The sequence below is a fragment of the Rissa tridactyla genome, chromosome 1, assembly GCF_028500815.1.
Source record: "Rissa tridactyla isolate bRisTri1 chromosome 1, bRisTri1.patW.cur.20221130, whole genome shotgun sequence".
Taxonomy (NCBI): Eukaryota; Metazoa; Chordata; class Aves; order Charadriiformes; family Laridae; genus Rissa; species Rissa tridactyla.
The window spans coordinates 81,742,532-81,758,730 of record NC_071466.1 but is presented as its reverse complement, the minus strand read 5'-3'; the positions used below and the strand labels follow the sequence as shown (position 1 = coordinate 81,758,730).

Below are 16,199 nucleotides of genomic sequence, written 5' to 3'. Positions count from 1 at the left end.
CATATACAGGACATTTGGTTCAGGTTTATGTGGTTTTTTTTATTAAAGAATTAAAATGCAATAAACATGACATCCTAAAATAAATTGAAAACTGGATAATTGAAAGGTGATTGAAAAACTAAAATCTGCAACAAGTGGATGAGTTTCTGGTGAGTTCTACAAAAATGCTACGTCTTCTGTACTTGGCAGTGATTCAGGGGCTACGAGGAGGCTGTGTTCAGTTCTGGTGTTTCTGCCTTAGGAAAAATAAAAAAACAGTGCAGAAGATAGCTCTTTAAAAGTTTAAAGGGGAAAAAAAGACACAGGAAAGCAGGGCTCAGAGTAAGAGCATGTAAAGCACCTCCTACTGAAAGGGTTCAGAGTGCATCTATGCTTATTCCATATTTCAGCGGTTAAGGCACTCCCCTCAGAAGGTGGAAATTGAACTCGTGACACTAGCAGTCTCAGTGGGTGTTGTTGGAGAAAAGGTCATCTCCTATGACCTGAGAAAGGTCTGCAGGGAAGAGTTAAAGCTGTGGGTGTCTTTTTGACATAAGTGCCAAAGATCTGAAGAAGGCTTACATTCATTACCTGAGGGTTTCGTGTTTCCTGTGAACCAGAAAAGGCGGCTTCTCACAGCACTGGATTTTGTGAAGCCATTTTGGACCCCTAATTCTCTGAGAGTTGAGAATTGGAGAAATGAGTCCTGTGGCCTGGGGCAATGAGTTCCCTGAAACATCAACACCTGAACAGCTAGGCCCTGTACATTGGTGAAGGTTGTGATAAGTGGAAAACTAATTTTGTGAATTTAACACTTCACCAGTTTTCTAAAGGTTACTTTTTCTAGAAGAGACCTGCAATGCACTGTAAAATTGGGTGGTTATATGATTTTGTTCGCAGACGTAAATGCTTTGCAGTGCAGAATGATGCTCAGAGTCGGGGGGGTGGTTGCATACAGCCTGCCAACACTGGTGCGTATTAAAGCAGTGCGTTCCCTACCCTTCAGTCTGATTTACCGGTATTGCATGGGAGATGATAGCACAGCTAGCCATGTCAGAACAATGTGTGTAAGCATGACATTTTCCCCACCAGACTACAGAGGAGCGGGTTCGGCTGCCTGACATCCGAGCGAGCAGGTGGTACCAGTTCCGTGTGGCAGCTGTGAACGTGCACGGGACGAGAGGCTTCACGGCACCCAGCAAACACTTCCGATCCTCGAAAGGTTAGTTTTCGTTCACTATATCTGGTGCTCACCTTCATCTCCCTCACACATGGAGCCCAACCTGATCTGCCTACTTTTGTGGCAGAAGGTTTTTAACAGGTGGGGTTTTGGGTAGTTTTGCCACTGGCTTTAGAAATGGTGTGAGATTTGTTTGAAGTCCGCAAAGGAATTAAAGGTTAAAGATGTCATTATTCTTTTATCAGTAAGGGGTCTCAATGAATAAACCTCCTTTTAAACATTTTCTGCACGGTTGGTATCAAACAACATGACCCTGACCATGAAACGTGAAGGAAGTGGGGTTTCAGTGTGTTATTCCAAGAGGTTTCTCGTATTTTTCTTTTTGGTTATGAGAAATATGTTGCTGACATATGTTTAGCAGAGTATTGAAATACTTTGTTGCCTATATCTAAATAATTATATCAGCATTGTTTTGATGGAACTTCAGGCTCTCTTAATGTAACTTTTCCCTTGCTAGCACTAATCTTAAGGGTTTAAGAATAAAAAGGGTGTAAATGCTAAGTAGCATGATTCTGTTCATTAGAAAGGCATGTCGGCCAATCCACAAAATATTGTAGGAATTTTTGTTGACATTTCTGGTTTTGCAAGGGTTTGGGTAATAAAATAACTTTGAAAATTATTTCTGTGCCAGTTAACAGTAATTGGTGGATGGGGGAGGTGGAAACGGATTTCCCATCCTGTGAAGTTGCTGTCATTGTCCCGGTGTGCCTTTGACCCACACGAAGCAAAATTTTCCCGGATGACTTTTAGGCATAGTATAGGAATTAGCACAGGCCAGAAACTATTCCCAACAGACAGATGGTCTGGATGTGGTCGCCGTCTCTTAAAGGCAGTTGATAATGTGGACATAGCCAGACTGTGCTAGTTGACTTTAATGCTAAAGAATGAGATCTATCACTCTTCACTCTACTAATAGAGGTAGTTTCTAATGATAAAAAGTATCTATGATTCTGTGATTCTAATAGAAAGACTTGTCTTTGTTTTAGTAGTGACAGAATCTTTACAGTGGTATAAAGCATACTTCAAGGAATGCATTTCCTCCTCTTTCTGCAGATAGAATTATCTTGCAGTACAGGCAGTTGCCACGCACAGGTTCCCATCCTAGCTTTTAGCTTGCTGTTTGGCATAGTCAGTGGTAGAAAAAGTCTTATTGTAGATGCAGTTATAGAGGCATGGAAGTGCTTTTGCTGTTATGGGTGGTTTAATTACTTACTGAATAAGTATACATTAGACTCAATAATTTTTTGGTGCTATAACCACATCTGTGGTGGGAAGGTTGGCTGGCATAGCTATCCCGTTACTGCTGTGACCACAAACCTTTTCAAGTATAAAAGAAGTAGTATTTTAAGAATTTATTATACTTAAGTAGCATACCATTTCAGTCACATCAAAAATACTGTTCCTTCAAGCTGTTTTGAGCTTCCTGCAAGGACTCAGCAGCAGCAGTAGCTTTGTCTTTACTTTTCTTCATCAGCAACACTTCAGCAGATATAGCACTGTGTTGCTGAATCAGGCAACGGTGTTTTTTTAAACTCAGATCATTGTCAGATGTTTCACTGAGTTTGTAAAGATTTTCCAACTGTTCTGCTTGGACCAACTATAACTGCAATTACATAAAGGTATATCATGATATCACTGAGTTTTTGGCTTGAGCGTGACGTTTTCAGGCAGGTTTTGTATTACTTTCCAAAAAATTAATCTCCTACTGAGTGTGCTAGCCACAGGAGTATATTGTTCAAAATACCTACATTGGTAATGAATATAAGAAAATCCATGGTAAGTCATACTGAAGGTCTCTTTAGCCCAGTAACTGACCCCAGCCAAAAGTGGGGTTTTGGAGACAGCATAAGAGCAGGATAAGCACATAGGGATATTTCTTCAGAATAGCCTCCCAGCTGGCAGTGGTTTGTGTTTCAGGAGCTTGTGGTTTTGATATGGTTACATGTTAGGTACCAGAGTCCTCTTTTTCTGTGGTCCCTGCAGCTCCTCCTGAAGCACTTGCTCTCCTGGAGTGCTGTTCATGGCTGTCTGGTGGAGGTGGGGAGCGCTTTCAGGACTTTGTGACAAGGACATCAGGAGCCAGCAGTACCTCTGCATGCTCTTACCAAATAAAATAACGGGATCTTGGTAATGGCAGAAAGTATGTAGCCGGCATTGTTCAAAAGGCTTCTATGAGCCTCAAAATAACAATTTTCAAATCTAAACTCCAGCCCTTGGCAAGGAGTTCAGTTAGCTATCGGCTTCGTAGACAAAATGATCCTATTCTGGCAGCTCATTTGACTATTTTAGAGGCTTTGGTATTGTCAGTGGTTATTATAAAGATACCATGTTTGCCACATGAAATGTGTAGAAGCACTAGGTGACACAGATGAAATGCTGCAAGGTGGTGACTGCGGGAATGATGCTGGGATGCTTCAATTGGTATCTCTTAGCCTCCATGTCCTGAAGTAGGCACTCATATCCGTAACAGTTATAGTGTCATACAGGCATTTAATTACTATTTTGGAGCTCAGTGGGAAGCGGCGGCCCCTGCCTGGCAGAGGCAAGAAGCTGCTGCTCAGATGTGCCTGTTTTTTGAGTGCCAGCATCTACTGGCCCCTGATGAGCTCCTGCAGACACGTTTAACCTCCAGTCTGGAAAAGGAAAACGGACTTTGGCACATCACCTTTGGAAGGTTGCTGACTGACTGTGCTGCATTTATGTGAAATGTGGACAGAAATTCACATTAGTTCTTGTGCTGTTTCAATTCAGCCTCTTGTGCCAAGACCAGGAGAAGATTATTATCTTTGTCAGGCTTAACAGAATTTTCTTCGAAAATAAAGCCTTTGATCAGGAAACATGACAGCAATTCCTAGGACAGTTTCTCACACAAGATGCTGAACTTTTACCAATCGCTTGTAAGTTATAATGAATAGCAAATTATTTGGGTTTGTTTTTTTCTTCAAAGGAGGACAAACATGATATATAATCTGAATCTAGGGAGGAGTATGGCACCACAAAGTCTCTGTCACTAAATATTTTAAGCTGTTAAAAAGAACATTCAAAAACATTGCTGCTGTAATTATTTGGAGAGAGAATTTTGTCTGGTTACCACAATACTGTTTTATACTATTTTGTGTGTTTTGTGGATGCAAAAAATGTGATCTCTAAGGAGACACAGCAAAGTAACATTTTGTTTTATTCAAAATAATGTTAAGTCTTCTGAGGTATGTGACTTCCATTAACTTTTCTATCACTAAATAAAGCTTCGTATTATCCAAATTAGTTTAATTTCCCAGTCATGAAAAAGACAAAAACAGGAAAACAAGAGTATCTTATCAAGCATTCCAGATTACCATTCCTCATGCAATTGTGATTTGAGGTTTTATCTACTGCAGCTTTTGATGCTGTTATGCTGTAAACATTTGAGGTGAAGGTTTATTAGCTGTTTTACACTGCCTCATGTGTTCATTTATGGCATTAATCTGTAAATAATAAATAATCAAAGTGACATAGCTGAGATAATCTATTAAAATATTCAGAGCTTAAGCGGAGAGAATTTTTTTATGCTGTTTATTTCTTTTTTATTAAGGAAATGAAGGGTTTGTGTGTGCTTGTCCGCATGACTCTTCACGGGGAATGAAGCAATGCTTCATTTTGCTAAAATGTGATTCCAAAGTTGCAAGAAAACGGCATTAGACTCTGCCTATCTGTTTGGAGCAAAGTGGCTAGAAGATGAAGTGAATACTGCACCTGAGAGAGTGGTTCTTTCCTAGAAGTAAAACTCTGCACATGGATTTTCAGATGGATACTGTCAGCTAAAACTGATCAAAACTTTCTGCTATTTTGACAGTGGTTTCCACTTCACTTTTCAGGGTTTTTAAATTGTGAGTGCTTTCCTTTTCATCTTAAATTGAGTGGCAGCAATTTGCAATAACAGCAATAAATAAAGCTAACACAATGCCTGGCAGAATATTTTGATCTCTAAAGGTACAAATATATTTCTCTTCATTATCTTGACTGTCTCTCTCCAAGCTGCTTCATTTTCTCTGGAAGCAGGAGAGAACTGTTCCTGCAATCCATAAAGCAGTCTCCCTGGATGAAAAGGTTCCTGTGCTTTTCTCCCATTAAGCTGGCACTGGATAACCTAACCCAACTGCTTGGCACTAGTAATACAACTTTTAATTTGTTGCATTTGGGTAAGAGTTTTTAGGCTATTTTTTTCAAGCATCTTATGATTTCTGATGAGAATGAACTCTTAGTAACAGAGACTGCAGTCAGGTAGGGGGATCAGTGTTATGCGTTCCCATATAATGCATTATCTTACCGGGCTGTAGTTAGGTACTGTGACATTTTCTGAGACAAAAAGAGACTATAAGATGAACTCAATGAGCCCAAACCATCCAATGCTTCTACCTCTGCTAAAGGTTTTTATTTTCAACGTGTAGGTAGTTGCTAGCATACATGGGATAAATTGTCGAGAAAAAGGAAGCAGAAAACATTGTTTTCACAGCCCGTAAGTACCATGCTGGATGTGATTTCATGCATACATTACTGAGTGTTAGTAAAACCAGAACAGACACCCACTCCTGGCAATAAAATTCTTTCTGTTGCTCCTGTGGGACCAATGATTTTTTTATACTGTTGCACAGCTGCTTTATGTGCGCCATTTCCATTGGGCAAAGACAGTCGTCCCGCTTATGCCTTGGAACTGTTTAATGGTTGGAAACTTGTCTGTAGAGCAGCCTCGGCAGATTTTTAAAGTTAGAAAGTCTAATGTTTAAAAGATAGCAATGGGAGATCCATTTTAAGTCAGAAAAAAAAGCTCAATAAAAAAGGATTTAAATGAGAGTGAAACTTGCTATCACTTTTGCAGCTCAGAATGAGAATTCCGGTTCCAATGTCATTATTTTTTTCTCTGACATATATCCCAAATCATTTACTGTTTTCATTACAGTTGCAACATTTAAAGCCAAAGTGGATGCGTTGCCACAGCGTGAGATGCGATTCTTGTGTACAGCTTGCCCGTACTGTTTTGTTAAGGTTGCAAAGTGCTTCTAGATCCTATTGATTGAAAAAATTTTGTAAAATATAAATTTTCTATCACTATGTCTACAGATATGAGTGTGGGAAGACATGCGTTTTGAAATGGTGACAATGTGAGGGTTTTCTTTTTTTCTTTCATTTGCAGCAAGGAATCCTCCCTTTTGGGGACTGGAGACAGAGTTTCGGTTGTGATGGCTGAGTAGCCAGCAAGACAAGAATTTAAGTCCTCTGGGTATATTCAAGCCAGATACAATCCAGACAAATGCAGTACTTACTCCATGTGCTGGAACAGCAGCTTCAGCCTTGACCTAATGAAGCTATCATTTCTAGCAGTGAGAAGTGATTTATTTGTCAGGCTGCTGAGACCAGAATTTTTTCGGATTTGAGGACAGCTGTCTGTGCCAAACGCTAGTATATATATAATGACTTTTATTTTATTTGAGTTGTAGTATAAACTGCAAAGGAAAAGCTGCAGCTAGCATCACTCTTTCTGCAAACCAAAGGCTTTTGATTTAACACTCAGATAAATTCATGTATATGAAATTTCAGAACTTTAAATTTGAAAAACTGGCAGTAGTTTCCATTCCAGTAATTTAATGTTCATGTGTATGAATTATACATGTGGGCAGTCAGTCAAAGCAATCACAGATATATGAAGACTAACAGTAGAATGGCTCTTAGCTTCATGGTCAGCAGAATGACAGTTTAGCTTCACAGTCAGGTTAACAAACAACTTACGTATATAAACTTTATATTCCAGTGCCAGTTATTAAACCTTGAAGTATTTCAGCATGAGTTGTAAACTGCTTTTAATGTCTGCATAGATATAAGCATAACAGAGCACCTTGTACAGGCATGGCTTTTCAATAATGCAATAGTGAAGGCTTAAAAAAAAAACAGAAAAAAGCCAACTAATCTGTTATCTGGTAACTGGCAGGCATGTATTGTGGAGGACCATGCTCTTATACTTAACAGTTTTTTGGGTTTGGGTTTTTTGGGGGCTTTGGGTTTTTTTGAGGAGGGGCTTTGGAGGGGTCTAGGCGGGGTTTTTTTGTTTTTTTGTTTGGTTGGGTTTTTTGAGGGTGGGGTTTGGGTTTCTTACTAATCTAATAGCAGAGATCACAATATCTTGCCTTGCTGCTCTTCCTTCTCACATGTTAGTTTTGCTTGTGAAACTCAGTCCTTTCAGATGAAAGACAAGATGAATATTCTTTTTTTTTTGGTTTACAAAATGGTAGTTCTGCCATAGTGATGAGCATCACAGAAGTATATAGAAATAAATTAATAAATTATGTAGTGGTATTGAAATACTTAATATGGAATGGATCCTCAGCTGGTATAAAATGCTCACTAAGTGGCTTCATATTGCAGGTAATAGATCCCAAATCCAAGAAATATTTTACTCTATTTGTCTCTACAATCAGACAGGTTTTTTTCAGATGATTAAACGCAAAACTGTAATAAATTGTTTTGCTCATCTTTGATATCTATGTCCTTCTAGTTTATTATTTTCTCCAGCTTAGTCTACTAGCTTTAAAAGAGCTCTTCTGGAAAATGTGGCACTTTCCAATGTCTCGCCTTTCCACGTCTGTCAACTGCAGATCTCCTTCCTTTCTGTCTTCTACTGCTGCCACCACCCCTCTTCCTCCTGTTCAAAGGCATTTTTGTGGATGACATTTGTGAGGCTTGCAAAAGAGAGACTTTGAAGAATGGGAACACTCAGGAAGATGGTTCTGCTAATACTGTATTATTTCACATGTATATTCCTTTTAAGAGGATGTTCTCTCTTTCCTTAACTGTAATTACCCAGTGATTTTTAGTACAATGTTTACACTCTCCATAGCAAAGGAGAAACACGACTAGGCTTTCTTTTAAATATGGATGAGCGTTTTGTCTCCTGACTGGACTGTTTCTAGTGAACACAGAAGAAATGCTACTGATATAGTAATGTTTGCAATAAACTGTACAATTATAAAAAATACAGGGTGAAATTGTAGCTGACTGGTGCTATAGCTTATAGCTATTGCCATAAGTCAGAGGAAATGATCTATTGGTTTCAGTATGCACATAGTTCTTCCTTACTTTTTTCTTTTTCTGCTTATGTTGCTGAGAAAAACAGGGGTGTTTGAACTTACCTTAAAAAAATGTATTCTTGTGCTTCTGAGACATATAAAAGCTCTGTTCTGGTCAATCGCTAACTTTATACAAGGAAAATTACGCACTGTCTTGCATTCCTATGGGGACAGAAACATTTGAAAAGGAGGAATGTCAATTCGTTCATTTGTTTTTAGATCTAGGAAAAATTGGTGAGTAGAGCTTCAAAATAATTTTGATCATGTAAAACACTTTCTCCAGAAGAGCTATTTCATTTAACTTTTAGATTTTATTAATGACTGTCAAAGTCTCTTGTAGATGCAGAATGAAGACAAACATGTTTTATGATTAGAATTGTTTGTGCTTATATCTGACCGTTTGTGAAGACATCTTCTCTAAAACACTTTAATTCTATCCCATATGTTATGTATACATAATACATGATGCACAGTACTGCTGGGAGATAACCTGAATAATTCACCTACAGTAATATGATCATGTTGCACTTCAGGTTATAAATGTTTTATTGCCATAATACATTGTCATATAACATATAAAAACCCTAACATTTTAAATGAGTGAAAATGAATACTTAATGAAAATTTTGGATTTATGTATCATGATTCTGTTTATTGTACCTGTATTTCATTTTATATTTACTTATTTTATTAAACAATAGAAGTAATTGAAAAGTTGTGTTTTAGAACAGTACAAACCATTTAACTAAATTAATGTCTTAAATATATCCCCTCCAATATAAATAGTTTTGTATACTTTAAGATGGAGTTGTTGGCTACTTCACAGGTAAGGAAATAATTATTAAGAGCAATGCTTCTCCAAAGCCAGAAAAAAAAATAAAATAAAGGGAACTGGCTTGCAAGCTGATTAAAAAAATGAGTGAGAAGAAATAAGGAGTTCCTGTTCTTTTGAAAATTAAGTTAAGTTTCCAGAATTCTTAAACTCAAATATGCTTTGTAACTTTTATGGCCAAAAGTTCGGTTGAATTATATGTGTGAGGAAACAGGGGCATCCATTACTATTTAACTGAAATGGCATGTGTGAGGAAACAGGAGCATCCATTGTTATTTAACCAAGAGTCCTGCTAAATAACAGGAATAAGCCATTATTTCACATCTGCTGATCTTTAAAAAGGAAATGCCGTCTTTGTTAATTCTGAATGTGTCAATTTCAATGAACTAAACGATGGAATTTTTCAGTGAGACCGTTTGTCATAAGGATTATCTGATGAACTTAGTATGCCTGGAAAGTTTATTTAACAGCTCATTTACCATTATAAAAAGATGTAGGTGAACCATGCAGTAAGCGAATGCCTGGTGTCCTCTCTGCACACCTTCAGTTTTATTTCTGGCAAATAAGTGTTGGCTCATTTGTCTAAAAAGTTACATGAAAATGGGGTTTTTGATCTGATTGTTTTTTCTTGACTACAGGTTCATAGCGTACCTTAATTAGTATGAATTTCCTTTATTCTGCCTGATTCACTTTTAATTTTTTTTGAGTCACGCTGTTTACTTTTACTTAAATTTTGGTTTTGCAGTTTCCTTATATTTTGTCACCAATGTTTGGCTACCATGGGCATTTGAAAAAAAGTAGGAGTTAAAAAGTAGGATTAAAAAGTAAGAGTTAGTAAATAGCAAATTAGGCTTTCAGAAGATCCGTTGCAAAATTTCCATTGATTCATATTATTCAGGGCCCGGAAATTGTGTAGAGGTCCATAAGGAGGACCTAACATTCAGTATTGTCAGGTGTCCTTGACTGTAGGGTCAGCACAGAGACAACTGAAGGAATAATATTTCAGTTGATATTGACCAGAAATTAAACCAGAATAGGAAAATAAAACAAAGGGCTAGTTAGTTTTGTTTGCTGTTCTAAAAAAAAAAAAACCTATAGACTTCTATGACATCATAATATATCATTACATCTTCATTATATTTATTCTAAGGAAGTGTTTATGTCTGCGGTGGTAAATGTCAATACTAGAATTTTGAAGAAAGATTCAACATGTAGAAACATAATGTTATCATCTGAGAATTGTCTGGCAACACTGAAAAATTCAGTGTTTCCACCATACCATTCTGTGACGACTATAGAAGGCCACTTGTAGAACACGAGTGTTTTACACTCACTATATGTTTAAAGTAATGAATGACAGAAGTAAAACTGATCATCTAGAACTTTTTGATAAAGCTTCAAAATATTTGTGAGCTATCAACAACACAGAATAATGACAAAACTAGATGCTAACCCATAATTTTTATTTCAGTAGAGCTTGAATTTCTAGAATTTACAAGAAGACATATCACTTATGGGAAATTTTTGCCTGAATTTTCTTCAACTTATTGAGAATATTTAATCCATCTCATGTATGCCTGATCTTTACCTTCTTGAAGATGATCTTTACTTTCGAATCTTTTTGTTTGTTTTAAATTCCAGATCCATCTGCTCCACCAGCTCCATCTAATATCAGAATTGCCAATATCAGTGCAAACAATGATGGGAGTGTAAATGTACTGATTACGTGGGATCTTCCAGAAGAGCCTGATATCCCAGTGCACCACTACAAAGTCTTCTGGAGCTGGACATATAGCAAATATGTAATCCCAGCAAAAAAAAAGAGAAGGAAGATTACTGATGGGGTAAGTAAGAAAATAGTAAATGAGACAGAAATATGGCTTGTTTCTGGCACAAAATAGAGTGTAAGTAGAGTGTAAGTATAAAATATGTGATAAATTGCAATAATTTCAGCAGCTGGTAGTGGTCTTCATTTTTAATATCACCAACCCCATAGGCAATTTTTGTCTCTATCAATGAACTCAGGGAGAAAAGTAGACTTCTGCCTTAAAATGCAGGTAAATACCAGAAGATTTTGCAGGAAAGATGAATAGAAAGTTAAATGCTCTTTGTCCTCTAAATTCAGACTTATTTTATTAGTGCTTCTTAAAGATACAGTACTTGTTTTATTTAAAAAGCCTAACATCATCTGTCACATTGTTCTTTCACTGTGCAAATATGACTTGTGACACTATCATATAGAATAACCATTAAATAGTCAGTATAGGTCCAAGGAAAAAACAAACCCAAAGCTCTTTGAATAGGCTGCTGTACCAAAGATCTGACATATTTCGGTTGCGGCGAGTTCCTATGAGTTTCTTAAATGATGTATCAAATATGCTTTACTGGAAAACTTTGCCTTGTGATATACTTGTGCATATTGCATATTATTTTAAAGTAATTAATAGAAAAAGGAATCAATTACAGATAACAGGCTGAACTTAACTCTTAGTGCTCTTAATAAATGCATTGTGAGAATTTGTTCCCATGTCTATGTTAACACTGTATTTTGTCTCTGGCTGCCCATTTGCACTGTGATGAATGACAGCTGGAGGATTATAGTGCTTTCTGTCCCTCAGTCACCTAACCCTGAGAGAAATAAAGCCAACGGAGACTGTGTGCTGAGCTCATCTACAGCAGATTGGACACAGTAGAGGCGCCACCATGGTAGCCTCGTCTCATGGTTCCCATCTCTTCTAATGGGAACTGGTGGGTGATCGGGGTCTGGAGGCTGCACAGCCTCCACCACCTCCTCTGTGCTGGGCAGGCAGGAAAAGGAAATGTCCCCACAAATGTAGACGATACGGAGTAATTTCAGGGGCTGAGATAACTTGGTTCTTTAACCTTGAATATAGAGAAATCCGGAAGAGCCAAGGCATATTTCAGAGAAAAGGCAGGCTCTCAGAGTATCTTTCATATTACTCCTGGTTCATTGTACCTTTTCTTCTGCAGTCATGAAACTGTACGGCAATGCCAGTGAGATTCACTTCCACCACAGGACACTCCTGAGGCCATTGCTAACCAATGGTCCTTTGAGCATTATAGCAACTCTTCTGTCTAAAAATTGAAACTGCAAAAAATTGGAAAAAAAAGAAATTAAGGGTGGAAAAATCTTATTTTTTGAAGATCATTGAAGATTTTTTTTACCCAGTTTTTATCTTTAGATGTAGTCTAGTCCAAATAATTTTATAATGATTTCCACATGAAATCATTCCAGGTAGACATTCAAATAACTTGACTACAGTATGAGCAGCATTAATTGAGCATTATAGTCAATGTTATAAATATCTCAGCAGAAAACAAGTAAGGGTAATTGATATGAAATGCTTTTGACAGTCCCTGGAGTGTTAAATATGGCAATACATGGTAAAGTTTTTCACTCTAGATTGACTGTCAAACTTCAGAGATACAAAGTATTCTAATGAAATCATGGAGTAATGTCTTCTGTCTGAGACACGGGCTGTAAGGGCATTTTTATAAATACATTAAAAAAATTTAGAAGTGTAAGAATACTGAGAAGCCTTGGCTCTTCTTTGCAATACCCTGGGACTTGCCTTAATTTATGGATTATTGACCAGAGAATGATAATCCTACTGTGGTGTTTCCCCATTTAAGACACTTCCATAATAATGGAAACTGTATTTTTTCTTTTCTGTTTTCCATTCTATAGTGGAAAAGTATTCTTACCAATGAGGGGGTATTTTTGATTGTGAATTTTGAGGGGTTTTTTCATTTTTGTTTTCAACAGTTTCAACAAATAGAAAATATTGACAAATGTACTGAATGTTGGATTTTAGCTGTCTTCAGTATGACTGTCTCTAGAAAAAAAAATTCCGTTTTCTTTGCTAAGGCAGAAATTGGGGAATAAGAAGTTTAAATTTCTTCGGCTAAAATAATTTTGGCATAAGAAAAAAACTTGTTATATGTAAAAAAACCCTTTTAGTTTTGACCTAAACAATAGGTGTCTGTATTTGCCAAAATTATGTAAACATCAGGGAGGTTAGTTCTTTTTAAGTGACACAGAAAACCAGAGTTGAATAAACATTTTTTTTTAAAAAGAAATTTTGCTCTGTTGAAATTTCTACATGAGTTTTCTTTTCTAATTTCAAAAGAGTAGGGTGCCTAAGATAACAGGCCTGCTTTTAATAAGGGTCTATGTTTCAGTAATACTATAACTACTTTGTATATTTATTCTTTTCTATTATAGGCCCAAAATTATGTGGTCTTGGAGGGACTCCAACCCAACAGCAACTACAATGTCGAACTGCAGGCAGTAACGCGCTGGGGTCAGATACGCCTAAAAAGTGCTAAGGTTTCTCTCCATTTTAGCACGACTCAGGACACCAGGAATAATAGTGAGTAATTGTATTCAATCACCTGAATGCTTTATCTCTTCTTTATCTGGAATACGAATATTCTATATAAGGATTTCTCAAATTAAAAAAATAAATATTTTCCTAAAGCTTTCTGGTTTATATCATAGTGATCCCGTCTCGGTGAAGTTGAGTAAGCTTTTAATGTTAAATTTCTTATCTAAAAATTGGTGACAGTTTGTGCCTAATTCTTTATCTTAGATCCTACTCACCTGAAATAAACAAATGCAACGAAAATTGAAGCGTTTGCACGACTGTGGTGTTAATATTTTTTAAATGCAATACAGATATAAATACTTACTGTATTTGTCAGTGGCTGGAGTAGAACCATTTCGGTGTCTTTGTCTCAAGTGGACAGTTTTAACTTGCAGTGCTTTTCAAACTCCTGACTATTTTGAGTAGCCCATTAATTCAGACTCCTGGACCACACAAATGTGTATCTACTATGAACTAATATAAAACATCAGCTCTTCTATTAAGGAATCGAAAATGTTCCATGCAATGAATTCTCAAGAAATTATTGCACACATAGGACCCACATTCAAATTAGAATCTTGAGATCTTTAGATGTCAGGTTATTTCTTGTTAAGATCTTCTTTAAACCTCACATGCTAAGTAATACAATTGAAAACCATATTTGAATCTGAAAGTAAACCATGATTCTTAGTTAAATGCTATTTGTATAATTACAATACCAAGTTAGTGCCCTACTGCTGACGTGTCCTCGATTAACCAACACAGCAAAATTTTGATAATATGTTAAAGAATATAATTTTAAATATCCTGTCCTGAACGCATTTCATTTTCTATCCATTCACATTCTTTTTTTAAAGTACATTTGAAATTTAAACTTCACTTGTCTCCATTTTCGTAACATAACTGTAATTGCTCTCACCCTAACCGATACATTGCTATTGTTGCTGAACCCTTCTGCAAGCATATACAGTTTGGATATACATAAAATATTTTAAAGTAGTAGTTAGCTATGACAAGACCTTCATATCAACACTTGCTTCCCAGTTTAATGTACCACGTTAAGTACCACAAAGATAAAATAGACCTGAAGACCCTTCTTTTTCCCATATTAAGCTCATTTTCACTACCTTTATGGTCCATTTTAAGAGACACCGGAGGGCCAAGTTTTCATCTCTTCAATACACTGAATCTTTGCCTGAAATCCATACCAGAATATGGGCTTGAGTCTCCACAAGTGTGTACATCAGGCAAGTTTGGGTTAAATGCTCAGTGAAGCCCAATGTAAGTGAATATAGGAGTTATGGCCTTTTCATACTGGCTCTCCTAGATTGTACCTGTGCTTTCTGTCATCCCCTGGAAAAGTGACCTAGTTTGCAGGATTGTGCATGATAACACAAGTTTCTTTGAGCTACCACATTTAGTTTTTTTCTTTTCTATATGTACACAGGAGATGTAGTAGAAGAAAACCTACAGTGGGAACTGGGTGTTTAATTCCAGTACGCTCAGCCACTGAGCTCAACTAGAAGCATGTCATTGGTGTTTATGAGAGAGGTTTTCATTTTGCTGAGTATTTTCCTAAGCATATTTCATTGGTTTTGCTTGTGGTTTTTTTTCTTTTTTTTTCTTTTTTTTTTCTTTTTCTTTCTGCAAAGAACATTTTGCTAGATAAACAAGCAAATATTTCCTTTTTTTTTTTTTTTACACATCCCTACTTTCCATGACAGGTCTTCTTATCTCTTGTGATTAGAACTTTCTGTGAAGTCCTGGATCTCTGTGACAAACTTTAAGGTGTTTAGTTTTAATTCCAGTCATCTTGACTGGCATTTCACCAGATTATGTCACAGCCCCGAGAAAGAACACGTAACTGAGTTTACCTTACATTAGGTCACAGGAGAAGGCCAGTGTCTGGATTTCACCCGACTCAGCGGCTGAGCTGTGTCCTGGTAACTAGGATAAAGTTCATTGTGCCATTATACACACCTAGCCAAAGTGACATTGGACAAGCTCTTAAATTTCTTTCTCTCAAGCTGTTGAATTTCTTTCTCTCATTTTACTATGAGAATAGCTTTATAAACTTTCCCCTCTTGGGAGCAGGGATCATTAATCAACTGATGTTTGTCAGGCTTTATTGCTAGTCATGACGTTAGGTCAGATCATCATCTTCTTTAAACGCGATAGTAAATAAAGACTTTCTATCTAACAAAAACCCTCTAAACTGAAGCTGAGTAACTGAGATTGGACTGTGTCATTTTTGGTAGCATTCTATACTTACTGTGAGAAACACTTTTGCTGGTGGTGCTGTATCCACTCTCCATGATCTCACTAATGGTCTGTCCCTCATGGTCTATATCACCAGCGGGTTTGCGCAAGGAGAAGATTTTTGTTTCACTTTTCCCCTACATAGCATTGTTTTTTTCAGAGTCTGATGCAGATCACATCAGATTTATTATTTACAGATATTCTACCAAATGGAGTTCATTTACCCTATACCTCATGTGTGACTTTGGTGGTTTCATCATTTTCTGTCCACCCCAGTGGCACCTCTTTCCTGTCATCATCACAGCTAGATTTAAATTCCTTCCACAATTTTGCTTGGATAATCTTCCCTCTCCATGGTTGTTTTACTTCATAAACCAGTCCATCAGTAGTTTCTGTGAAAGTCT

General features: G+C 37.0%; 1 protein-coding gene across 1 annotated transcript in view; it reads left to right on the top strand.

Annotated features, from left to right (window-relative positions):
- The window catches only part of ANOS1 (anosmin 1), a 149,990-nt gene that overhangs the window by 100,026 nt on the left and 33,765 nt on the right, over positions 1-16,199 (top strand). Inside the window, exons 6-8 of the mRNA XM_054188862.1 lie at positions 1,072-1,201; positions 10,790-10,992; positions 13,395-13,542. Of these exons, the coding sequence (XP_054044837.1) occupies positions 1,072-1,201; positions 10,790-10,992; positions 13,395-13,542 (481 nt within the window). The remainder of the gene's footprint in view (positions 1-1,071; positions 1,202-10,789; positions 10,993-13,394; positions 13,543-16,199) is intronic.